This window comes from Triticum aestivum, chromosome 5D (assembly GCF_018294505.1).
Source record: "Triticum aestivum cultivar Chinese Spring chromosome 5D, IWGSC CS RefSeq v2.1, whole genome shotgun sequence".
Classification (NCBI taxonomy): Eukaryota; Viridiplantae; Streptophyta; class Magnoliopsida; order Poales; family Poaceae; genus Triticum; species Triticum aestivum.
This window is the reverse complement of record NC_057808.1, coordinates 378,273,849-378,301,845: the sequence shown is the minus strand read 5'-3', so window position 1 is coordinate 378,301,845 and position 27,997 is coordinate 378,273,849. Positions and strand designations below refer to the sequence as shown.

Here is a 27,997-nt window from a genome sequence, read left to right as displayed (position 1 = left end):
ATTATATATAAAAGCAACGAACGACGTACAAAATGCAAACCCGACACCACACACACAAGGCACATACAAGGGGCTGACGATCGACAACACTAATCCAAAAACCCAAAGCAAATAACTAGTAGACATATGAGCATAGCTGAGGAATTAAGGAGCGCTCCACCGAGGAGACGAAGCCGAAACTCGACGACCCAGGAACTTTAAAGCGGTGCTTCCAAGAAAGAAACGACACCGGAGAGCCGCCACCGCCGATCCACTGAATCGAGTTTTCACCCGGAGTACCACGAAGGACGCAGGGCTACCGCCATGGAGCCTTCGGGAAGGGAACGACGCACGGACGCCGCCGCCATCGGTCTGGTCCGAATCAGATGAGGTTTTCACCTCGGCCACCACCCTCCGCCTCCGCCCAGGGTACGGCACGACAGGAGAGCACCGGCCGCACCACCACCGTAGATCATCGAAGGCCCGCCCCCATGCTGCGCATGCGGCCATGACAACGAGCCTGTCAGCACCCGAGCCGCGAGCTCCACCCACGAGCCCGCAGCTCCTGCCACCAGGGCCACCGCCCTGCGTCTAGACACTCCGGAGACCATCAAAGGTGCGGGCTTTGAGCCGACCGGCAGAACCCATGCATCATCGGAACCGTCGGTGGTCGTCCCACCCCGAACACCGATCTGCAACCAGGATTCACAAGGACTGGAATAGGGGAGGAGGAGGGGAGCGGAGCTCGTTCGGACCGGCGCACCCGTCCACTTAGAAGCCTCCCATGCGTCATCCCTGACGCCCTACCATGGCCTCCGGCCAAATCCACGCGAGAAGGGGCAGCCACCCGTCGGCCGGCGAGGGCCGCCGGATCAACCGCACCCCACCGCCGAAGAAGGCCTCCAGAGGAGCCAGCACCCTGACCCGCACCACCGCCATGACGCACGAGCGCCCCACTGCAAGGCACCGTCTCCTGAGCCACCCACCGGCCGCCAGGGCCCGCCTCGAACAGAGTCGCGCGCCACAACCCGCACCTCCCGCGGGGCAGATCCAGCCGAAGCCACCGCCGCCACCCCGGCCACGCATCCGCCCTACACCACCTGCGTCCGCCCCTCCACGCCTGGCCTGCCGCTCTGCAACACCGCCGCCGACCACAGCCGCGCGCCGCTGCCCGGGAGTGCCCGCCCCCGCCAGCACCCACCGGGCTTTGCCCGGCGACGCAGACAGGCGGCGGCGAGGGGAGGGAGGGGGACGCGCGCCAGTGGCTAGGGTTATCCCCTCGGTCGCTCGGGAGCGACGCGAGCACCACTTGTCATTACGATAGCTGCGGGGTGGTTAGAAAAGACCAGTGGGCCACAGTATACATACAACCGCATGCACGTAAACATCCACAAGTTACTGTTTCTCAACAAAAAATTCATCCTCAGGTTTCTTGAATGAAAAAAAAACTTAAACAGAGTTTCTTAGCATCCTCTCTAGAAAAAACAGATTTTCTTAGGGTTTTTGGTTTACCACCGCGTTTTGCCCTTGGTGGACTGTGGTGGGATTAAAACTGGCAGACAAACCTCAGAGATCGATCCTGTCGTTGGGCTCCGGTAGATAGAGGGCGAGCAGACGGCCCTGCCCTGCCCTGAACTCTCGTGCCGCCGTCGTCGTGGTAGGTATCATGGGTCTGCTGGCGCTCAAGCTGCTCATGTCGCGATCGAAGCGGCAGACCCTATCCCGTCGCGGTAGACTGTGTCTCCCTCGCCGAGCATGCATGCGTGGCATGAGACCCTGAGTTTTTGTTGCCAACTAATGTTGTTATTGTCCGCACCAACCGTGGCGTGGATGATGGTGCTGCTGCAGGTACTTGGACTGCACCGGTGGCCAAAAGAAAGCGCCCGCGCTGCAGCCAACCAGACGGTGCTGCCAAAAGGACGAGACATTCGGTGCCAGAGCTTCCAAAGGTACGCCTATCAAACGCAGATGATTGCCTATCAAACGACCTATTTTGCTGTTATGAGCGTGAAAATCAGAGTGTAGCAACTTCCATTTCAAATTTAATCTCCTGGAACCCCAGTGGCGCTAGATCACACTTCTGGATAAACTTGAGCGCAAGCGTTATAGTTCACTACATTGTTCAAGTTTTTATTGCAACTAGGTTTCTTCCAGAAAAAATAGATTACATGCTCCCGCTGCACAATTTTCCTGGATTCCCACTAGAGCGTCTATTATGCTTTCTACGAACACCTGCAGGTAATTTTTTTTATTTTTTTTGTGAATACTGTCAGGGAAAGGACACTTCTCAATGTAATTATTATTTTACATACCACAATCAGTCAATCATTATGTTGCGCTATTTAAGTATGTAATGTACTAGCACACGTTGCACAGAGCACCTGGCGTGTAATGTTACTCTCATTCCCATATGCTCCTATTAGCCTCCTAGAAAAAGGATCCGATAATTCCAATGTTAAATCTTATTACATACCCTGGCGTATATGCAGGACATCTGGGATTATATATGCTAGACATTACCACCGCAATGTCTGCGTTTTGGGGGCATTAGTTGCATTTTTTGCTAGTTATTTTGTTTCCAAAAAGGTCTTATGGATACTTTGTTGGAAAAAAATTGTGGATTGCTCAAGCCATATACTTACATGTCTAATGCTGGCACCGAAGCAATGGATCTTGTTATGTACCTAATATTACAAGAACACCTCGGTGGATTCAAGTTTGTATTTACTGTTGAAAAGCTTGTCTTTGTTTACAACTAGATTGACGTACTTTACAGGGATCTTCATCCAGTGATAAAGTTGGATCGTATACAGAAATTGATTCCGTCGAAGCATCTGAAGCTGAGCTACAGAATTTTGACTCCTGTGAAATCGAGGAAGGGGATTATGTGTATGACGAAGACGAAGGCTGCTATGTGAATGGCGTTGAAGGGCCTGATTATGAATTTGATGAGATTGACTTATATCAACAACTGGATTATAAATTTGACGATTCATATCTGCCTCCAGGTGTGGAGGCTAGCACTAGTAGGAAAAGGGGCTTTTACCCCGGTTCATAAGGGCCTTTAGTCCCGGTTCTGGAACCGGGACTAAAGGGTCGTTACTAATGCCCTAGCCCTTTAGTTCCGGTTCTTACACGAACCGGGACTAAAGGCCGTCCACGTGGCCGGTGCGTGGAGGCCAGACAGGAGGGCCTTTGGACCAATAGACATCCACGCGTCAGCACCTGGAAGGAGCTGAGGTTTTGTTTTTTTTTGAAAGGGGGGGGGGGGGGTTTGGGGTTTTGGGGGGTTAATTTAGGTTGTTATTAGGTAGCTATTAGAGAGAAGTGTCCTCTCTTATATCTCCGTGCTTGGTTTACCAACGCTACGTAGTGCTATGCCTAAACATGGCTTAGATTGAAGTGAAGGCAACATGTGGTGCATGTCGAAAGTAATACTAATCCGGACTTGATCAAGTTTGGATTGTACTACTTTCGACACGCACCACATGCATGTCGCCTTCACTTCAATCCAATCCATGTTCATTTCACCCGCTGATATATAATAACTCTTCATGCGCGCATCATGCATCATCATATATAATAACAAGTCCTACTAATCATCATCATACAACTTCTACTCGTTATTAATAACAAGTCATACGATCATCATCCTCACAGTCATCGAACCAACCCTACTTAATTGTTCTTAGCACATGATCATCAGTATTAGGTAGGACCGAAATACCCTCTTTAAGGTAAAATAGCATAAAATAATATAGACCCTGACTCTCCATTATGGAGAATGGAGATCATCCTGTCTCCAATTCTTGCGCCTCGCTTCCTTTTGCTTCCAAAAACCTCCTTGCAATTTAGGAGTAGAATAGTGATCTAGGAGTAGATCACTGGACAGCGGTCAAAATTATCCTTAGTGGAATAAGGATATATTTCTTGATTATGGAAGTGACAAAAGGTTCGTCGTAAAGGGTTACGTCGATGCAAGTTTTGACACTAAATCTAGATGACTCTAAGTCTAGGTCTAGATACATATTGAAAGTGGGAGCAATTAGCTAGAGTAGCTCCGTGCAGAGCATTGTAGACATAGAAATTTGCAAAACACTTACAGATCTGAATGTGACAGACCCGTTGACTAAAATTATCTCACAATCAAAACATGATCACACCTTAGTACTCTTTGGGTGTTAATCACATAGCGATGTGACCTAGATTATTGACTCTAGTAAACCCTTTGAGTGTTGGTCACATAGAGATGTGAACTATGGGTGTTAATCACATGGTGATGTGAATTATTAATGTTAAATCACATGGCGATGTGAACTAGATTATTGACTCTAGTGCAAGTGGGAGACTGAAGGAAATATGCCTTAGAGGCAACAATAAAGTATTATATATTTCCTTATATCATGATAAATGTTTATTATTCATGCTAGAATTGTATTAACCGGAAACATAATACATGTGTGAATACATAGACAAACAGAGTGTCACTAGTATGCCTCTACTTGACTAGCTCGTTAATCAAAGATGGTTATGTTTCCAAGCCATATACATGAGTTGTCATTTGATTAACGGGATCACCTCATTAGGAGAATGACGTGATTGACTTGACCCATTCCGTTAGCTTAGCACCCGATCGTTTAGTATGTTGCTATTGCTTTCTTCATGACTTATACATGTTCCTATGACTATGAGATTATGCAACTCCCGTTTACCGGAGGAACACTTTGTGTGCTACCAAACGTCACAACGTAAATGGGTGATTATAAAGGTGCTCTACAGGTGTCTCCAAAGGTACTTGTTGGGCTGACGTATTTCGAGATTAGGATTTGTCACTCCGATTGTCGGAGAGGTATCTCTGGGCCCACTCGGTAATGCACATCACTATAAGCCTTGCAAGCATTGTGACTAATGAGTTAGTTGCGGGATGATGTATTATGGAATGAGTAAAGAGACTTGCCGGTAACGAGATTGAACTAGGTATCGAGATACCGACGATCGAATCTCGGGCAAGTAACATACCGATGACAAAGGGAACAACGTATGTTGTTATGCGGTCTGACCGATAAAGATCTTCGTAGAATATGTGGGAGCCAATATGGGCATCCAGGTCCCGCTATTGGTTATTGACCGGAGAGTTGTCTTGGTCATGTCTACATAGTTCTCGAACCCGAAGGGTCCGCACGCTTAACGTTACGATGACAGTTTTATTGAGTTTTGATGTATCGAAGGAGTTCGGAGTCCCGGATGAGATCGGGGACATGACGAGGAGTCTCGAAATGGCCGAGACGTAAAGATCGATATATTGGACGACTATATTCGGACTTCGGAAAGGTTCCGAGTGATTCGGGTATTTTTTGGAGTACCGGAGAGTTACGGGAATTCGTATTGGGCCTTAATGGGCCATACGGGAAAGGAGAGAAAGGCCTCAAAAGGTGGCCGCACCCCTCCCCATGGTCTGGTCCGAATTGGACTAGGGAAGGGGGGCGCACCCTTCCTTCTTTCTCCTTTCCCCTTCCCTTCTCCTACTCCCACAAGGAAAGGAGGAGTCCTACTCCCGGTGGGAGTAGGACCGGGAGTAGGACTCCCCCCTATGGCGCGCCTCTCCCCTTGGCCGGCTGCCTCCCCCTTGCTCCTTTATATACGGGGGCAGGGGGGCACCCCAGAGACACAACAATTGATCCTTGAGATCTCTTAGCCGTGTGCGGTGCCCCCCTCCACCATATTACACCTCGATAATACCGTTGCGGAGCTTAGGCGAAGCCCTGCGTCGGTGGAACATCATCATCGTCACCACGCCGTCGTGCTGACGAAACTCTCCCTCAACACTCGGCTGGATCGGAGTTCGAGGGACGTCATCGAGCTGAACGTGTGTAGAACTTCGGAGGTGTCGTGCGTTCGGTACTTGATCGGTCGGATTGTGAAGACGTACGACTACATCAACCGCGTTGTGATAACGCTTCCGCTGTCGGTCTACGAGGGTACGTGGACAACACTCTCCCCTCTCGTTGCTATGCATCACCATGATCTTGCGTGTGCGTAGGAATTTTTTTGAAATTACTACGTTCCCCAACAGTGGCATCCGAGCCAGGTTTTATGCGTTGATGCTATGCACGAGTAGAACACAAGTGAGTTGTGGGCGATATAAGTCATACTGCTTACCAGCATGTCATACTTTGGTTCAGCGGTATAGTGAGATGAAGCGGCCGGGACCAACATTACGCGTACGCTTACGCGAGACTGGTTTCACCGTTCGGAGCACTCGATGCTTAAAGGTGACCGGCGGGTGTCTGTCTCTCTCACTTTAGTTGAACCGAGTGTGGCTACGCCCGGTCCTCGCGAAGGTTAAAACAGCACCAACTTGACAAACTATCGTTGTGGTTTTGATGCGTAGGTAAGAACGGTTCTTGCTAAGCCCGTAGCAGCCACGTAAAACATGCAACAACAAAGTAGAGGACGTCTAACTTGTTTTTGCAGGGCATGTTGTGATGTGATATGGTCAAGACATGATGTGATATAATGTGTTGTATGAGATGATCATGTTTTGTAACCGAGTTATCGGCAACTGGCAGGAGCCATATAGTTGTCGCTTTATTGTATGAGATGCGATCGCCATGTAATAGTTTTACTTTATCACTAAGCGGTAGCGATAGTCGTAAAAGCAATAAGTTGGCGAGACGACAACGATACTACGATGGAGATCAAGGTGTTGTGCCGGTGATGATGGTGATCATGACGGTGCTTCGGAGATGGAGATCACGAGCACGGTGCTTCGGGGATGGAGATCACAAGCACAAGATGATGATGGCCATATCATATCACTTATATTGATTGCATGTGATGTTAATCCTTTATGCATCTTATCTTGCTTTGATTGACGGTAGCATTATAAGATGATCTCTCACTAAAATTTCAAGATAAAAGTGTTCTCCCTGAGTATGCACCGTTGTAAAAGTTCTTCGTGCTGAGACACCACGTGATGATCGGGTGTGATAAGCTCTACGTTCAAATACAACGGGTGCAAAACAGTTGCACACGCGGAATACTCAGGTTAAACTTGACGAGCCTAGCATATGTACAGATATGGCCTCGGAACACAGAGACCGAAAGGTCGAGCGTGAATCATATAGTAGATATGATCAACATAGTGATGTTCACCATTGAAACTACTCCATCTCACGTGATGATCGGACATGGTTTAGTTGATCTGGATCACGTAATCACTTAGATGATTAGAGGGATATCTATCTAAGTGGGAGTTCTTAAGTAATATGATTAATTGAACTTAAATTTATCATGAACTTAGTCCTGATAGTATTTTGCAAATCATGTTGTAGATCAATAGCTCGCGTTGTTGCTTCCCTGTGTTTATTTTTGATATGTTCCTAGAGAAAAATTATGTTGAAAGATGTTAGTAGCAAAGATGCGGATTGGATCCGTGATCTGAGGATTATCCTCATTTGCTGCACAGAAAAATTATGTCCTTGATGCACCGCTAGGTGACAGACCTATTGCAGGAGCAGATGCAGACGTTATGAACGTTTGGCTAGCTCAATATGATGACTACTTGATAGTTTAGTGCACCATGCTTAAACGGCTTAGAATCGGGACTTCAAAGACGTTTTGAACGTCATGGACCATATAAGATGTTCCAGGAGTTGAAGTTAATATTTCAAGCAAATACCCGAGTTGAGAGATATGAAGTCTCCAACAAGTTCTATAGCTAAAAGATGGAGGAGAATCGCTCAACTAGTGAGCATGTGCTCAGATTGTCTGGGTACTACAATCGCTTGAATCAAGTGGGAGTTAATCTTCCAGATAAAATAAGTGATTGACAGAATTCTCTAGTCACCATCACCAAGTTAGTAGAACTTCGTGATGAATTATAGTATGCAAGGGATGACGAAAGTAATTCCCGAGCTCTTCGTGATGCTGAAATCGACGAAGGTAGAAATCAAGAAAAACATCAAGTGTTGATGGTTGACGAGACCACTAGTTTCAAGAAAAGGGCAAAGGGAAGAAGGGGAACTTCAAAAAGAATGGCAAGCAAGTTGCTACTCAAGTGAAGAAGCCCAAGTCTGTACCTAAGCCTGAGACTAAGTGCTTCTACTGCAAAGGAACTGGTCACTGGAGGCGGAACTGCCCCAAGTATTTGGTGGATAAGAAGGATGGCAAAGTGAACAAAGGTATATTGAATATACATGTTATTGATGTGTACTTTACTAGTGTTTATAGCAACCCCTCGGTATTTGATACTGGTTCAGTTGCTAAGAGTAGTAACTCGAAACGGGAGTTGCAGAATAAACAGAGACTAGTAAAAGGCGAGGTGACGATGTGTGTTGGAAGTAGTTCCAAGATTGATATGATCATCATCGCACGCTCCCTGTACTTTCGGGATTAGTGTTGAAACTAAATAAGTGTTATTTGGTGTTTGCGTTGAGCATGATTATGATTTGATCATGTTTATTGCAATACGGTTATTCATTTAAGTTAGAGAACAATTGTTGTTCTGTTTACATGAATAAAAACCTTCTATGGTCATACACACCAACGAAAATGGTTTGTTGGATCTCGATCGTAGTGATACACATATTCATAATATTGAAGCCAAAAGATGCAAAGTTAATAATAATAGTGCAACTTATTTGTGGCACTGCCGTTTAGGTCATATTGGTGTAAAGCGCATGAAGAAACTCCATACTGATGGAATTTTGGAATCACTTGATTATGAATCACTTGATGCTTGCGAACCGTGCCTCATGGGCAAGATGACTAAAACGCCGTTCTCCGGAACTATAGAAAGAGCAACAGATTTGTTGGAAATCATACATACAGATGTATGTGGTCCGATGAATATTGAGGCTCGTAGCAGGTATCATTATTTTCTGACCTTCACAGATGATTTGAGCAGATATGGGTATATCTACTTGATGAAACACAAGTCTGCAACATTTGAAAAGTTCAAAGAATTTCAGAGTGAAGTGGAGAATCATCGTAACAAGAAAATAAAAGTTTTTACGATATGATCGCAGAGGTAAAATATTTGAGTTACGAGTTTGGCCTTCAGTTAAAACAATGTGAAATAGTTTCACTACTCACGCCACCTGGAACACCACAGCATAATGGTGTGTCCGAACGTCATAACCATACTTTATTGGATATAGTGCAATCTATGATGTCTCTTACCAATTTACCACTATCGTTTTGGGGTTATGCATTAGAGACAGCTACATTCACGTTAAATAGGGCACCATCAAAATCCGTTGAGACGACGCCTTATGAACTGTGGTTTGGCAAGAAACCAAAGTTGTCGTTTCTTAAAAGTTTGGGGTTGTGATGCTTATGTGAAAAGGTTTCGTCCTGATAAGCTCAAACCCAAATCGGAGAAATGTGTCTTCATAGGATACCCAAAGGAGACAGTTGGGTACACCTTCTATCACAGATCCGAAGGATAGACATTCGTTGCTAAGAATGGATCCTTTCTAGAGAAGGAGTTTCTCTCGAAAGAAGTGAGTGGGAGGAAAGTAGAACTTGATGAGGTAACTGTACCTGCTCCCTTATTGGAAAGTAGTTCATCACAGAAACCAGTTTCTGAGACACCTACACCAATTAGTGAGGAAGTTAATGATGATGATCATGAAACTTCAGATCAAGTTATTACTGAACCTCGTAGATCAACCAGAGTAAGATCCGCACCAGAGTGGTACGGTAATCCTGTTCTGGAAGTTATGTTACTAGACCATGACGAACCTATGAACTATGAAGAAGCGATGGTGAGCCCAGATTCCGCAAAATGGCTTGAGGCCATGAAATCTGAGATGGGATCCATGTATGAGAACAAATTATGGACTTTGGTTGACTTGCCCAATGATCGGCAAGCCATTGAAAATAAATGGATCTTCAAGAAGAAGACTGACGCTGATGGTAATGTTACTGTCTATAAAGCTCGACTTGTTGCGAAAGGTTTTCGACAAGGTCAAGGGATTGACTACGATGAGACCTTCTCACCCGTAGCGATGCTTAAGTCTGTCTGAATCATGTTAGCAATTGCCGCATTTTATGATTATGAAATTTGGCAAATGGATGTCAAAACTGCATTCCTGAATGGATTTCTGGAAGAAGAGTTGTATATGATGCAACCAGGAGGTTTTGTCAATCCTAAAAGTGCTAACAAAATATGCAAGCTCCAGTGATCCATCTATGGACTGGTGCAAGCATCTTGGAGTTGGAATATACACTTTGATAAGTTGATCAAAGGATATAGTTTTATACAGACTTACAGTGAAGCCTGTATTTACAAGAAAGTGAGTGGGAGCACTACAACATTTCTGATAAGTATATGTGAATGACATATTGTCAATCGGAAATAATGTAGAGTTATTCTGCAAAGCATAAAGGAGTGTTTGAAAGGAGTTTCTCAAAGAAATACCTCGGTGAAGCTGCTTACATATTGAGCATCAAGATCTATAGAGATAGATGAAGACGCTTGATAAGTTTTTCAATGAGTACATACCTTAACAAGATTTTGAAGTAGTTCAAAATAGAACAGTCAAAGAAAGAGTTCTTGCCTGTGTTACAAGGTATGAAATTGAGTAAGACTCAAAGCTTGACCACGGCAGAAGATAGAAAGAGAATGAGAGTCATTCCCTATGCCTTAGCCATAGGTTCTATAAACTATGCCATGCTGTGTACCAGATCTATTGTATACCCTACACTGATTTTGGCAAGGGAGTACAATAGTGATCTAGGAGTAGATCACTGGACAGCGGTCAAAATTATCCTTAGTGGAATAAGGATATATTTCTTGATTATGGAAATGACAAAAGGTTCGTCCTAAAGGGTTACGTCGATGCAAGTTTTGACACTAAATCTAGATGACTCTAAGTCTAGGTCTAGATACATATTGAAAGTGGGAGCAATTAGCTAGAGTAGCTCCGTGCAGAGCATTGTAGACATAGAAATTTGCAAAATACTTACGGATCTGAATGTGACAGACCCGTTGACTAAAATTATCTCACAATCAAAACATGATCACACCTTAGTACTCTTTGGGTGTTAATCACATAGCGATGTGACCTAGATTATTGACTCTAGTAAACCCTTTGAGTGTTGGTCACATAGAGATGTGAACTATGGGTGTTAATCACATGGTGATGTGAATTATTAATGTCAAACCACATGGCGATGTGAACTAGATTATTGACTCTAGTGCAAGTGGGAGACTGAAGGAAATATGCCCTAGAGGCAATAATAAAGTATTATATATTTCCTTATATCATGATAAATGTTTATTATTCATGCTAGAATTGTATTAACCGGAAACATAATATATGTGTGAATACATAGACAAACAGAGTGTCACTAGTATGCCTCTACTTGACTAGCTCGTTAATCAAAGATGGTTATGTTTCCTAGCCATAGACATGAGTTGTCATTTGATTAACGGGATCACCTCATTAGGAGAATGACGTGATTGACTTGACCCATTCCGTTAGCTTAGCACCCGATCGTTTAGTATGTTGCTATTGCTTTCTTCATGACTTATACATGTTCCTATGACTATGAGATTATGCAACTCCCGTTTACCGGAGGAACACTTTGTGTGCTACCAAACGTCACAACGTAAATGGGTGATTATAAAGGTGCTCTACAGGTGTCTCCAAAGGTACTTGTTGGGCTGGCGTATTTCGAGATTAGGATTTGTCACTCCGATTGTCGGAGAGGTATCTCTGGGCCCACTCGGTAATGCACATCACTATAAGCCTTGCAAGCATTGTGACTAATGAGTTAGTTGCGGGAATATATATTATGGAACGAGTAAAGAGACTTGCCGGTAACGAGATTGAACTAGGTATCGAGATACCGACGATCGAATCTCGGGCAAGTAACATACCGATGACAAAGGGAACAATGTATGTTGTTATGCGGTCTGACCGATAAAGATCTTCGTAGAATATGTGGGAGCCAATATGGGCATCCAGGTCCCGCTATTGGTTATTGACCGGAGAGGTGTCTTGGTCATGTCTACATAGTTCTCGAACCCGAAGGGTCCGCACGCTTAACGTTACGATGACAGTTTTATTGAGTTTTGATGTATCGAAGGAGTTCGGAGTCCCGGATGAGATCGGGGACATGACGAGGAGTCTCGAAATGGCCGAGACGTAAAGACCGATATATTGGACGACTATATTCGAACTTCGGAAAGGTTCCGAGTGATTCGGGTATTTTTTGGAGTACCGGAGAGTTACGGGAATTCGTATTGGGCCTAAATGGGCCATACGGGAAAGGAGAGAAAGGCCTCAAAAGGTGGCCGCACCCCTCCCCATGGTCTGGTCCGAATTGGACTAGGGAAGGGGGGCGCACCCTTCCTTCTTTCTCCTTTCCCCTTCCCTTCTCCTACTCCCACAAGGAAAGGAGGAGTCCTACTCCCGGTGGGAGTAGGACTCCCCTCTATGGCGCGCCTCTCCCCTTGGCCGGCTGCCTCCCCCTTGCTCCTTTATATACGGGGGCAGGGGGGCACCCCAGAGACACAACAATTGATCCTTGAGATCTCTTAGCCGTGTGCGGTGCCCCCTCCACCATATTACACCTCGATAATACCGTTGCAGAGCTTAGGCGAAGCCCTGCGTCGGTGGAACATCATCATCGTCACCACGCCGTCGTGCTGACGAAACTCTCCCTCAACACCCGGCTGGATCGGAGTTCGAGGGACGTCATCGAGCTGAACGTGTGTAGAACTTCGGAGGTGCCGTGCGTTCGGTACTTGATCGGTCGGATCGTGAAGACGTACGACTACATCAACCGCGTTGTGATAACGCTTCCGCTGTCGGTCTACGAGGGTACGTGGACAACACTCTCCCCTCTCGTTGCTATGCATCACCATGATCTTGCGTGTGCGTAGGAATTTTTTTTGAAATTACTACGTTCCCCAACAATAACTTCATAGTTAGCAATGATAATGTACTAGTTTTAGAACTATGCAAAATATGCACGGATGTCGTAATTGTTGGGAATCGTAGCATAATTTAAAATTTTCCTACGCTCACCAAGATGCATCTATGGAGTATACTAGAAACGAGGGGAAGGGAGTGCATCTACATACCCTTGTAGATCGCGAGCGGAAGCGTTCCAATGAACGTGGATGACGGAGTCGTACTCGCCGTGATCCAAATCACCGATGACCGAGTGCCGAACGGACGGCACCTCCGCGTTCAACACACGTACGGTGCAGCGACGTCTCCTCCTTCTTGATCCAGCAAGGGGGAAGGAGAGGTTGATGGAGATCCAGCAGCACGACGGCGTGGTGGTGGATGTAGCGGGTCTCCGGCAGGGCTTCGCCGAGCTTCTGCGAGAGAGAGAGGTGTTGCAGGGGAGGAGGGAGGCGCCCAAGGCTGTTGTTGTTGCTGCCCTCCCTCCCCCCTTTATATAGGCCCCCTTGGGAGGGGGGGGCGCCGGCCAAACCCATCTAGGGTGGGGGCGGCGGCCAAGGGGTGGAAAGGGGTTGCCTTGCCCCCCAAGGCAAGGGGGAAGCCCCCCCACCCTAGGGTTCCCAACCCTAGGCGCATGGGGGGAGGCCCATGGGGGGGCGCCCAGCCCACTAGGGGCTGGTTCCCTTCCACTTTCAGCCCTTGGGGCCCTCCGGGATAGGTGGCCCCACCCGGTGGACCCCCGGGACCCTTCCGGTGGTCCCGGTACAATACCGGTAACCCCGAAACTTTCCCGGTGGCCGAAACTGGACTTCCTATATATAATTCTTCACCTCCGGACCATTCCAGAACCTCTCGTGACGTCCGGGATCTCATCCGGGACTCCGAACAACTTTCGGGTTTCCGCATACATATATCTCTACAACCCTAGCGTCACCGAACCTTAAGTGTGTAGACCCTACGGGTTCGGGAGACATGCAGACATGACCGAGACGCCTCTCCGGTCAATAACCAACAGCGGGATCTGGATACCCATGTTGGCTCCCACATGTTCCACGATGATCTCATCGGATGAACCACGGTGTCGAGGATTCAATTAATCCCGTATGCAATTCCCTTTGTCAAACGGTATGTTACTTGCCCGAGATTCGATCGTCGGTATCCCAATACCTTGTTCAATCTCGTTACCGGCAAGTCTCTTTACTCGTACCGCAATGCATGATCCCGTGACTAATGCCTTAGTCACATTGAGCTCATTATGATGATGCATTACCGAGTGGGCCCAGAGATACCTCTCCGTCACACGGAGTGACAAATCCCAGTCTCGATCCGTGCCAACCCAACAGACACTTTCGGAGATGCCCGTAGTGCACCTTTATAGTCACCCAGTTACGTTGTGACGTTTGGCACACCCAAAGCACTCCTATGGTATCCGGGAGTTGCACGATCTCATGGTCTAAGGAAAAGATACTTGACATTGGAAAAGCTCTAGCAAACGAAACTACACGATCTTTTATGCTATGCTTAGGATGGGGTCTTGTCCATCACATCATTCTCCTAATGATGTGATCCCGCTATCAACGACATCCAATATCCATAGTCAGGAAACCATGACTATCTGTTGATCAACGAGCTAGTCAACTAGAGGCTTACTAGGGACACGTTGTGGTCTATTTATTCACACATGTATTACGATTTCCGGACAATACAATTATAGCATGAACAATAGACAATTACCATGAACAAAGAAATATAATAATAACCATTTATTATTGCCTCTAGGGCATATTTCCAACAGTCTCCCACTTGCACTAGAGTCAATAATCTAGTTACATTGTGATGAATCGAACACCCATTGCGTCCTGGTGTTGATCATGTTTTGCCCTAGGGAGAGGTTTAGTCAACGGATCTGCTACATTCAGGTCCGTATGTACTTTACAAATATCTATGTCTCCATTTTGAACACTTCCACGAATGGAGTTGAAGCGACGCTTGATATGCCTGGTCTTCCTGTGAAACCTGGGCTCCTTTGCAAGGGCAATGGCTCCAGTGTTGTCACAAAAGAGAGTCATCGGGCCCGACGCATTGGGAATCACCCCTAGGTCGGTAATGAACTCCTTCATCCAGACTGCTTCATGTGCTGCCTCCGAGGCTGCCATGTACTCTGCTTCACATGTAGATCCTGCCACGACGCTTTGCTTGCAACTGCACCAGCTTACTGCTCCTCCATTCAAAATATACACGTATCCGGTTTGTGACTTCGAGTCATCCAGATCTGTGTCGAAGCTAGCGTCGACGTAACCCTTTACGACGAGCTCTTCGTCACCTCCATAAACGAGAAACATATCCTTAGTCCTTTTCAGGTACTTCAGGATATTCTTGACCGCTGTCCAGTGTTCCATGCCGGGATTACTTTGGTATCTTCCTACCAAACTTACGGCAAGGTTTACATCAGGTCTGGTACACAGCATGGCATACATAATAGACCCTATGGCTAAGGCATAGGGGATGACACTCATCTTTTCTATATCTTCTGCCGTGGTCGGGCATTGAGCCGTGCTCAATTGCACACCTTGCAATACAGGCAAGAACCCCTTCTTGGACTGATCCATATTGAACTTCTTCAATATCTTGTCAAGGTATGTACTCTGTGAAAGACCAATGAGGCGTCTTGATCTATCTCTATAGATCTTGATGCCTAATATATAAGCAGCTTCTCCAAGGTCCTTCATTGAAAAACACTTATTCAAATAGGCCTTTATACTTTCCAAGAATTATATATCATTTCCCATCAATAGTATGTCATCCACATATAATATGAGAAATGCTACAGAGCTCCCACTCACTTTCTTGTAAACACAGGCTTCTCCATAAGTCTGTGTAAACCCAAACGCTTTGATCATCTCATCAAAGCGAATGTTCCAACTCCGAGATGCTTGCACCAGCCCATAGATTGAGCGCTGGAGCTTGCATACTTTGTTAGCATTCTTAGGATCGACAAAACCTTCCGGCTGCATCATATACAACTCTTCCTTAAGGAAGCCATTAAGGAATGCCGTTTTGACGTCCATCTGCCATATCTCATAATCATAGTATGCGGCAATTGCTAACATGATTCGGACGGACTTCAGCTTCGCTACGGGTGAGAAAGTCTCATCGTAGTCAACCCCTTGAACTTGTCGATAACCCTTAGCGACAAGTCGAGCTTTGTAGATGGTCACATTACCATCTGCGTCCGTCTTCTTCTTAAAGATCCATTTGTTTTCTATGGCTCGCTGCTCATCGGGCAAGTCAGTCAAAGTCCATACTTTGTTTTCATACATGGATTCTATCTCGGATTTCATGGCTTCTAGCCATTTGTCGGAATCCGGGCCCGCCATCGCTTCTTCATAGTTCGAAGGTTCACCGTTGTCTAACAACATGATTTCCAGGACAGGGTTGCCGTACCACTCTGGTGCGGAACGTGTCCTTGTGGACCTACGAAGTTCAGTAACTTGATCCGAAGCTTCATGATCATCATCATTAACTTCCTCCCCAGTCGGTGTAGGCACCACAGGAACATTTTCCCGCGCTGCGCTACTTTCCGGTTCGGAAGGGGTGACTATCACCTCATCAAGTTCCACTTTCCTCCCACTCAATTCTTTCGAGAGAAACTCCTTCTCCAGAAAGGACCCGTTCTTGGCAACGAAGATCTTGCCTTCGGATCTGAGGTAGAAGGTATACCCAATAGTTTCCTTAGGGTATCCTATGAAGACGCATTTTTCCGATTTGGGTTCGAGCTTTTCAGGTTGAAGTTTCTTGACATAAGCATCGCATCCCCAAACTTTTAGAAACGACAGCTTAGGTTTCTTCCCAAACCATAATTCATACGGTGTCGTCTCAACGGATTTAGACGGAGCCCTATTTAAAGTGAATGTGGCAGTCTCTAAAGCATAACCCCAAAATGAGAGCGGTAAATCGGTAAGAGACATCATAGATCGCACCATATCCAATAGAGTGCGATTACGACGTTCGGACACACCATTTCTCTGAGGTGTTCCAGGCGGCGTGAGTTGTGAAACTATTCCACATTTCCTTAAGTGTGTACCAAATTCGTGACTTAAATATTCTCCACCACGATCTGATCGTAAGAATTTTATTTTCCTGTCACGTTGATTCTCAACTTCACTCTGAAATTCCTTGAACTTTTCAAAGGTTTCAGACTTGTGTTTCATTAGGTAGACATACCCATATCTACTTAAATCATCAGTGAGAGTGAGAACATAACGATATCCTCCGCGAGCCTCAACACTCATTGGACCACACACATCGGTATGTATGATTTCCAATAAGTTGGTTGCTCGCTCCATTGTTCCGGAGAACGGAGTCTTGGTCATCTTACCCATGAGGCATGGTTCGCACGTGTCAAATGATTCGTAATCAAGAGACTCCAAAAGTCCATCTGTATGGAGCTTCTTCATGCGCTTGACACCGATGTGACCAAGGCGGCAGTGCCACAAGTATGTGGGACTATCGTTATCAACTTTACATCTTTTGGTATTCACACTATAAACATGTGTAACATCACGTTCGAGATTCATCAAAAATAAACCATTGACCAGCGGGGCATGACCATAAAACATATCTCTCAAATAAATAGAACAACCATTATTCTCGGATTTAAATGAGTAGCCATCTCGAATTAAACGAGATCCAGATACAATGTTCATGCTCAAAGCTGGCACTAAATAACAATTATTGAGGTTTAAAACTAATCCCGTGGGTAGATGCAGAGGTAGCGTGCCGACGGCGATCACATCGACCTTGGAACCATTCCCATCAACACCAACGGCAAAGTTGAGTGTAGAAATCGTAACCCTAACGTATCACTTACTCGTCGTAAGAATCCTGCAACATGAAACGTTGCAGCCCGAAAACGGGTCAGCACATGGAATATGCTGGCAAATTCACACCATAGAGAAATGATGAACAAAAGCTATCACTACATGCATATATAGCTGGTGGAAAAGCTCTATGGTTATAATGTTTTTGCGAAAAGCCAATTTTTCCCTACTGCAAAGGAATAAATTTTATTTAACTATCATGGTGGTTGTTAAACATTGAGAATGGTTGACAGCATTCTCAATCCCAATTAAGTATCATCATTAACCCAACAAGATTAATTAAAGTAACATGATGAGATCAACAGGATAATCCAAGAACTAGATACTCAAGATGTCCATAACCGGGGACACGGCTAATCATGAGTAGTTTGTACACTCTGCAGAGGTTTGTGCACTTTTCCCACAAGACTCGATCGCCTCCGCTTGGTTCTCGCACTACATGATGTTTGAGAAACGGATGACCGAGACACAGTCTTTCAGAAGTGTTTGCACCTTACGATGTGATAGACCGTACCACCTACATCCCCTACATCTACTAGTCTACCACTGTAAGAGTTCACACAACTTAATCAACTATGCTAGAGCCCATAATAGCTTGCGGCTGCACACGGAAGTTTCTAGCATGAATAATCTCATGATCCCTTTGAACCTGGGTGGCGGTCCAAAAGAAAAACAGGCAATCCTGGAATACCCAGGTACCTCAATCCACCCAGATGTGAGTTTTAGTTGCCACCTTAAGTAAACCATTAATTAACAATCTCACATCTGTCATGAATACTCTCAAACCCAATCCACGTCTACGAGCATAGCATAACAATATAAGCAAACGTAGAAGTAACTCCCAAAGGTTTGATAATAAACAGGGCAATAGGTTCCTACCTCATTAACTACTTCCCAATACCCACATGTTATCAATCCTACTCATGCAATGTTTGAGGGTTGAATCTAATGCATAAAAACTGGGTATGAAAGGGATATGATCAAAGTGTGAACTTGCCTGCAATGTGGATGAAGATGATTCGCACTCAAAACTCTTGTTAGATCTACTCGTCACACTCCGTCAATCTATCGAAAGCAAGCAATGGTAACCACACATAAGCAATCACTCAAAAGATCAGAAAGAACGAAGAAAACAATTCGGAAAACTTCAAAACCAAGCAAATAACTCTTGCAACATAAAACAATTTCTAACAGTACCAAAATTATGTGAATTTGGCCTTATCAGAAAGTTTAGGTCAAGGGCTTCGATTTGCAAAAAGAATCAACTCAAACGGAGCTACGAAACTCAAGTTCCGATCAAACGAAGTTTGAATTCAAATCTGATCTAGTTCAAATTTTAAAATTTCAAAAACATGTTTGAGTTGTATTACTGGATAGAGGGAATCATAACGAAGACGTGGGCGTTGGTTTCGTTGGATTTGGACAAACGAGTAAAAAGATGTGGTCGTTTGAAAAACAGGGACTAATCTATAAAAGTAACACTACGGATAGGTCCCTGCCAGAAAAATAAAAATAAAAGAAAAACCTAAAGAACGAACGTTCGTTTTCTAAACCTAACCAGTGAACGTTCTCTAAATAAATAAACCTAACAAAACCGTTTTTTTAAACAAACTACGGTTTTTTTTTGAAAAAAAACAATAAAACCGTAGGGAACAGAGGGGTTTTGTACCGGTTCTCGCGGATTCGACCGGCGGCGAGAAAACCAACGGCGGTGGCGGCGGCGTTCTCCGGCGAGATGGCGCGGGGCTCCGGCGAGGGCGGCGAGGTGGCTCCGGCGCGGCGGCTCGGCTTCGGGCGCGAGGCAAGGCGCGGGCGGCGGCGCAGGCGAGGGCAGCGAGCGGCGCGGGCGGCGGCGGGCGGCGCGGCGCGCGGTGCAGCGGCGGCGGCGGCGGCGAGATGCGGGAGCGGGCGGCGGCGCGTCGAGCAGAGAGGAGAGGGCCCGGGGCGGCGCTATTTAAGGGGAGGAGGGGCAGCGCGGTGGCGTGCGGGAGGGGGCAGAGGAGGCCGGGGCGAGCACGGCGAGCAAGGCGGCGCGGCGGCGGACTTGGGAGGAGTCCCGCACGGGGACGACGGGCGAGCTGGGCCGCGGCCTGGCTGGGTGCTGGGCCGGCCCAGTCGGCGAAGTTTTTTTTTAAACAGCGGGAAAAGAAAAGAAAATGAAAATAAAATAAAATATTATATAGGCATATAATATATCAAAATTTTCAGAAAAAGATTTTCTACAACATGAATATTTTTCTAAAGGCAAATAAAATCCTCAAAAATTCAAATAAATCAAACAGTGCTACTGCCTTAATAAAATCCAATAAAAATCATTTCAAAAATACCAAAATGATTTCAAATTTATTTCTCTCCAATTTTCTGATGTAGGGAATCATTTTACCCTATTTTCTATATATTTTATTTTTTTGGAGAAAAATAATTTGAATAAATCTCAAATAACTCCAATATTGAAAAATAATTTCAATGGGACTTTGATTTTAATCCTTTGAAACTCCCAACTCATATTTCATTTGTTTTGAAGAAGTCATTTTATCTTCTCTCGTGAAAATCATTGAGTTGCATAAAGTTTCAGAAATGGGAAATATTTTCAAATGAAATTCAAATATTTTCAAGACCCCTTGTCATTTAAATAAATGGAAGAAGTCATGTCATCTTCTCTCCAGGGTTTTGTGGTGAAAAGAATTTGAATTCATGGAGATCATAACAGCAAAAATGAAAGTTTGGGAAAGTCCTTTTATTCCCTCTCATTTAACTTTCAAAAAGTTTCGAATTCGACTCAATTTCACTCAATCAATCAAACAATCAATCCAATCTATCTGTTTATTATAACATTCCAAAATTTAGAATTTTGGGATGTTACACATGTTCCGCACATTGTTTCAACAATCAAAATAAGCTGTCAATGAAAATAAGCTGTCAACTATTTTGAAATGAACAATATAAATTAGCTAATAACTATGTTTGAGAAACTCACATAGCGGTAGAATTGGAGGCGTATCAACAAGGACCCAAATGTCCATATTGTCTTGCTCGATGTCAGGATCACCAAGATCCATGGTGACAAGCATACCCTCATCAAAACCATACATCTTGCAAAATGCTTCCCAATTTTTGCAACCAAAATGGGTTACGCTCTCAGGTGAATTTTCTTTGTTTCCATACTTTCATGGTCTTCAAAAACCATCCTCTCCAAGACGTAGCGTCTTGCATGGCATGGGATAAGCTAGCCGAATTGTAAAAGATGAAAAGTACACGTTGAAATAGTTGAAGTCGTGCTTAATTACGAAAAAATAACACTTGTCGTCGTTGCGTACCGTTTCAACATCGAACGTCTCCTCCAGCTTAATACTGAAGCGCCGATCTTCGTCCAGGTGAGGCCTGTCGCACTGACCTCGGTCGTCGTGGCACCAGTCGCACTCCCCCGGGAGACTTTCGTCGTCCGAGTACGACATTTCCTATGTTCATAATTCAAATATTAAACATCTACAATTAAATATATGTACTAAAAAACCTAAGTTAGATCATTATTATTCATCACGGGTTGACTATCAGTTTGTCGAATCTTTTTTTGAAAACTCTCAGCTCACGTGGTGTATACATTCGACCGTTGGTGATGGTCGCTCCTCCCTTTGTCCCCGTGTGCATTACACCAAAATGTCTAGCTAGCACACGGGAACAAAGGAGAAGCGACCCCCACGACAACAGTCGGGATTCTTCGTCCTCTCATATATATATGGTGGAACTCTCCCTCACTGATTCCTCTCTGACATTTGCGACCGTCGGTGATGGTAGCTCCTCCTTTCGTTCTCGAGTGCATTACACCAAATTGTCTAGCACACGGGAACGAAGGAGAAGCTACCCCCACGACAACAGTCGGGATTCTTCGTCCTCTCATATATGGTGGAGACTCGACAGACTTACAGTCAACCCGAAATATCGTTTAATTATCTTTCTAAAAGAGGATTTGGCTGGTCTCACCTCGATGTCGGAGGGGGCGGTGACGGGGACGACGGCGGGGATGATGGAGGGGCCGGGGGCTCCTAGATTTCTGCGAAAACAAAAACCCTATAAGCTATCAACTAATCATAGTGCTCTCCAATTTTAGCATTCAAAGTAGGATCGGAGTAGTTTTCCACTTTGAGCATTCAATAAGCAAAATCAAATCACAAAATAAAGTAGTATTCAAATTAGGATGCATTCAATTATAAGCAAAACTACATCATCTCCATGCGTCCGTACATCGTCGAATATTATCACTAATACACCTCGAATACTATCATACATATAGCATCGCTAGTACAGCTAGAACAGTAGCGCCCGACGGGTATCGGCGCGGGCGGTGGACACCCAAAGGGACGGAACCATCACAGGATCATAGCTCCAGTGAGATCCCTGAAGAACCTGCCAGGTATTGTCGAACCTGCCCTCCAACGCAACCATGTAGCGACGGACGTGCTGGTCCTCCTCGCTGACACGGTGACGTACCACCTCCGCGGTGTCCGGAAGCCTCGGCACCGTCACTGGCCCACGCGAGCGCCACCAAACAAGGATCGGGTCAACGACGGGCTGGTTCCTCACCAACCTACGCCCACCGGAAGGTAGCACCTCCCAAAACCAGCCCGGCGGAGCCCAGTCCCGGACATGGCCCCTCTGATCAAGCCGGCCTCCTCCGCCGAGTCGACGACGAGGATGCGGGATAGGCATCGTCGACGTCGATGCGGAATAATTGCTTTAACTAAAAAAACAAACTAGTTCTATTAATTTCCTTGCTAAAAATAAACTACTTCTATAGTAAAATAAACTAGTTTTGTTAAATCAACTAGTTCAACTACTAATTAAGCACTTACTATAAATAAAATAAAGTAGTTTTATTAATTAATCAACTAGTTCAACTACTAAGCACTTACTATAAATAAATAAAATAAAGTAGTTCTTACTAAAAATAAACTACTTCTATATATAGTAAAATTTAATAAAATAGTTCTATTAATTAATCAACTAGTTCAACTACTAAGCACTTACTATAAATAAATAAAATAAAGTAGTTCTTACTAAAAATAAACTACTTCTATATATAGTAAAATTTAATAAAATATTTCTATTAATTAATCAACTAGTTCAACTACTAAGCACTTACTATAAATATATAAAATAAAGTAGTTCTTACTAAAAATAAACTACTTCTATATATAGTAAAATTTAATAAAATAGTTTTATTAAATCAACTAGCTAGTTCAACAAAAAAATAATACAAATTATATGAAAAAAATAAACAGAGCCGTGGCGTGGCGGCGGCTCACATCGGGCGACGAAGGGCGACGGCGTGGGTGGCGGAGGGTGGCGGCGACCGCAGCGGGCCGGGGGCGGAGGGCGACGGTGACGTACGGGCGACGGCTCGGGGGCGCGCGGCGGAGGCCGACGGCGACGGCGGCGGGGGGCGGAGGACGACGGCGACGGGCGATGGCGTGGGCTCGGGGGCGCGGGCGACGGCGACGGCGGCGGGGCAGCCTGGCGGCGTAGATCGAGCTCGCGGCGTCGTCGGGCGGGGGGAAACTGACGATGGAAATCTGAAAATTTCCTAAGTGCTGCTTATATAGCAAAGGCTTTGGTCCCGGTTCAACGCATAAACCGGAACCAATACCCACCCTTTAGTCCCGGTTGGTGGCACCAACCGGGACCAAAGGCCTGTTTTCACCAGCGCAAAGGGCGGGAAGCAGAGGGCTTTGGTCCCGGTTGGTGGCACCAACCGGGACCAAAGGGGAGCATTGGTTCCGGTTGGAGCCACCAACCGGGACTAATGTGCTGGCGCGGTGCGGGGGAAGTTTAGTCCCACCTCGCTAGCTGAGAGAGCTCAGCACCTGTTTATAAGCTGCGTTGCAGCTCAGGTGCTGAGCTCCTCTCTAATATGCAGGCATTACATGCCTACCTTTGTCACTGCCATGTTGGGCCTATTGGGCCTGCGGGCCTGCATCCTGGCCCATGTGCAGATGGGTTTCTAGTCGTATGCAGGCCGTGTGGCCCATTAGGCGGTATTTTTTATTTTTTCCAGTATTTTTTTGTTTTTTGAATTATTTATTTTCTTTTGATTTTTGCTTTATTTTTTTATTCTTTTTGCTTTTAGCTCAGAATAATTATAAACTTTCTGTTACTCCATTAGTTTTCAAATTTGAATAGTTTAAATTTCATCCGGAAACTCGTCTGTTACAAAGGGATTTCATTTTTTAAAAGTTATTTGAACTCCTGACTTTTTATGTGTTCAAAATGCACCATTCAAAGCCACATCATCATTTTTCAATCCTTTCTGACTTCATTTGTTATTTTTCATGCATTTACTAATTATTTTGAGCTATAAGACCCTAAAATTGAAAAGCATTTCAAATGAACTCTGAAAAGGTTGAAAGTTGGCATGATATCATCATTTCATCCACATAGCATGTGCAAGAAAGTTGAGAGGGTTACGGCAAAAACTGGATGCACTTCGTGTACAAAACGGACAATCTCTTTCAAAGTATCAGGATTTCATCCGGAAACTCGTCTGTTACAAAGGGATTTCATTTTTTAAAACTTATTTGAACTCCTGACTTTTTGTGTGTTTAAAATGCACCAATCAAAGCCACATCATCATTTTCAATCCTTTCTGACTTCATTTGTTATTTTTCATGCATTTACTAATTATTTTGAGCTATAAGACCCTAAAATTGAAAAGCATTTCAAATGAATTCTGAAAAGGTTGAAAGTTGGCATGATATCATCATTTCATCCACATAGCATGTGCAAGAAAGTTGAGAGGGTTACGGCAAAAACTGGATGCACTTCGTGTACAAAACGGACAATCTCTTTCAAAGTATCAGGATTTCATCCGGAAACTCGTCTGTTACAAAGGGATTTCATTTTTTAGAACTTATTTGAACTCCTGACTTTTTGTGTGTTCAAAATGCACCATTCAAAGCCACATCATCATTTTTCAATCCTTTCTGACTTCATTTGTTATTTTTCATGCATTTACTAATTATTTTGAGCTATAAGACCCTAAAATTGAAAAGCATTTCAAATGAACTCTAAAAAGATTTTGTTTCTACTTACAACAAAAAACTTATTTATTTTATTTCTAATTACTTATGTATTTTACTTTAATTATTTTATTTATATTTATTTTACTGCTGCTATTTTTATTTATTTTACTGCTGCTATTTTTACTTAATTTATTAAGGTTTATTTATTGTAGTTACTATAGTTTATTTTATTAAGGTTTATTTAGTTTTATTTATTTTATTAAGGTTTATTTATTGTATAAATATAAAAAAGAACATAGATGCACTTATAGAGAAAATTCAACCTAAATTCATAAGAAATTTACTATGAATTTACGTCAAATTTCCTGTATAAGGGAATCTATTTTCACTTTAAGAGAAGCTCAACAAGGCATAGAGGGACGGGCTTATAAACTGGTGTGAGCGCCCTTCGGTTGGCGAGGTGGGACTAAACACTGGCCGCAATTAGGACCAGCCCTTTAGTCCCGGTTTGTGGTATGAACCGGGACTAAAGGGTGGTGGGCCAGGAGCGTGGCCCATTGATCCCGGTTTGTACCACCAACCGGGACCAAAGGGTCCATACGAACCGGGACCAATGTCCACGAGGCCCCGGCCGGCCCCCTGGGCTCACGAACCGGGGCCAATGCTCACATTAGTCCCGGTTCGTGACTGAACCGGGGCTAATGTGAAAACTGCCCTGTGACCTAAGCCCTGTTTTCTACTAGTGTAGTGTACCATTGGTGCAGAAAGCTGTAACTGATGACGGGCCTGACAATTTTAAGTCAATGTCAGAAATAGAGGATGAAATTGGCAAGAAATACAAGTTATTTAAACAGTTTGACATTATTAAAGATTTCTCTGATCATCATTATGCCAGTAATCCTGTTGGAAAGGTAAAATCTTATGCATATTGCTTTACTTGGCACCTTCTTTTCCAAGCGGACACTTATTTCTTTGTTTAACTTCACTTCAGACAGGGAAAGAGTGGACAAAAAGAATTCAGCATGACTGGAAACTCCTGGAGAACAATTTACCAGGTCAGCTATTTCCAATAGGAATTCTAAATATGTGTTTAAATGCTCTCCTCAAGTGAAAGATGCACATTTTCTAGCACACTCGGGATCTGATTTGAACCACCCATTTCTCCATTACTCAGTGTTGCTTCAAAATTTGTGCAAATTTGGGCATATGTTGTCTTGCTGAAGAAAGCTCTATTGTCAATGGTTTTATGTGTATTTTAAACTCACCGTTTTATTATTTACTTTCACCTACACAGTTTTAGAAAGGCTGTTGAATCTCCTCTGTTGAAATTACTACGGTTTAGAAATGCACATTGATGCACTATTTTCATGAACTATTATTCTGTGTGCAGCGTCCATATATGTTCGCGTTTCGGAAAACCGAATGGACCTTCTCAGGGCTGTGATCATTGGGCCTCAGGGAACACCCTACCATGATGGCCTTTTCTTCTTTGATGCTCAATTCACTGCTAGTTATCCAGCGACTCCTCCAGTAAGTACTGACATCTAATAACTTCTTATTTGATGTATTCTCATAATTTGATTTAAAAATGATACCTGTTGTGGTGCCTTTGCAGGTGGTATACTATCATTCTGGAGGACTTCGGCTTAATCCAAATCTGTATGATTGTGGAACAGTCTGCCTTAGCCTCCTGGGAACCTGGCATGGTAACGGCTGTGAGAATTGGAACTCAGCTCACTCAAGCATGCTACAAGTGCTGATATCCATTCAAGGTCTCATATTGAATGAAAAGCCATACTTCAATGAGCCAGGATACGAGACTGAAGTCAATGATGCTAATGGACAGAGGAGGTCCTTGGAGTATAATGATACAGCATTTCAGCACTCGTGTGGGACAATGCTGTACTCACTTCGTAGGCCTCCACAGGTAACATACTGCATAATTATCAAGCTCTTGCAGTTCCCGACACGAGTGCATGAGTGCCCATGGTTGCGAAGATCCGTCCAAAATATAACTTGCTGCATGTTGATGTTGTTAGACGGGAAGGATAGATCGAGAACAGATCTAACTTTCAATGCTAACTGTAGCAGAAGTTCACGTTTTCAACTTTTAACTGCAAGATCAAATTATTCAAACCATCCGATTGTTGCTCCTGGGTGGTTTCACAAATGGACGCCACATGTCTGCCATGTCACAGCCAGGAACAAAGAAATACTAATTATTTTTTGCCAGAATGGAAGAAATTGTTTTGGTAGAAAAGGATCAATAAACAGAACTTGCGACATGGCATTGATGTGGTGCACATGTAGCATCATCCATCTCTACAGTTTGAGGATGTGAATCAAATGGTTTGAGTTCAGGTTGAAAAATGAACTTCTGCCAGAGTTCACAGTTGAATGGTGAACTTTTCTCTAGAGAAAACATCACTAACTGTGGGAACCTTGAGCACATTTGAACCATGATGGATTCATACGGGATAGAAGATCTTCCACCTCCTGGACATTAGCTTGTACTCTGTTTTTGTGTTATCCTGAATCCACGCCAAGTAAGAAGGATGAGAATTTTATGGTAGCTAAGGGAACTGACACTGTTTTGGATATAACAGTCATCTATACTAGTCACGAGTACACATTTTGGAGCCATAATACTGAAATCTTGCTAGGATTGGTAAAGGTTGCTAGATTTCATATCTAGCTTGCCCAGTGTTGCACAGAACAACAACCACAATCTGGCACTTAATTTGGTTGTAATATGGTACTAATTGTTATCTTCAGGAGGGTGTAGTGGACTAGGAGGCTTAGATTGCATAGCTCCCATACCAGAATATTAAATAACCTTTTTTGCTGGTTGTTGCTTTGCTTGTTTCAGCACTTTGAAGATCTTGTTGCCGGCCACTTTCGTGAACGTGGCCATGCAATTCTGGCTGCATGCAAATATTACATGGAAGGTAACGAAGTTGGGTCCGTAGTTCCTGATGAGGACGATGAGGGCAAGGAGCTGGAAAATGCAAATGCGCGTGCAGGTGCAGGTCGACGAACCGCATCCTTCAAGGGCGACATGAAGGTTCTGTTTGAAGAGCTCCTGGTGGAATTCAGTGTGAAGGGTGCTGACACCAAGAAGTTCTGTGCTGAGAAGGTGAAGAAGACGCGTCAAAAAAAGAAGAAGTTGAAGAAGAGCCAGCCTGCTGCTGCTTGA

General features: G+C 44.4%; 1 protein-coding gene across 1 annotated transcript; it reads left to right on the top strand.

Annotated features, from left to right (window-relative positions):
• The first annotated feature begins 787 nt into the window (after window positions 1-787).
• LOC123120666 (uncharacterized) lies at window positions 788-27,997 on the top strand. The gene is made up of 10 exons (XM_044540656.1): window positions 788-1,156; window positions 1,828-1,928; window positions 2,123-2,217; window positions 2,566-2,654; window positions 2,756-2,995; window positions 25,545-25,712; window positions 25,793-25,856; window positions 26,192-26,331; window positions 26,417-26,728; window positions 27,671-27,997. Exons 1-10 carry the CDS (start codon window positions 788-790, stop codon window positions 27,995-27,997), a joined length of 1,905 nt encoding a protein of 634 aa, XP_044396591.1.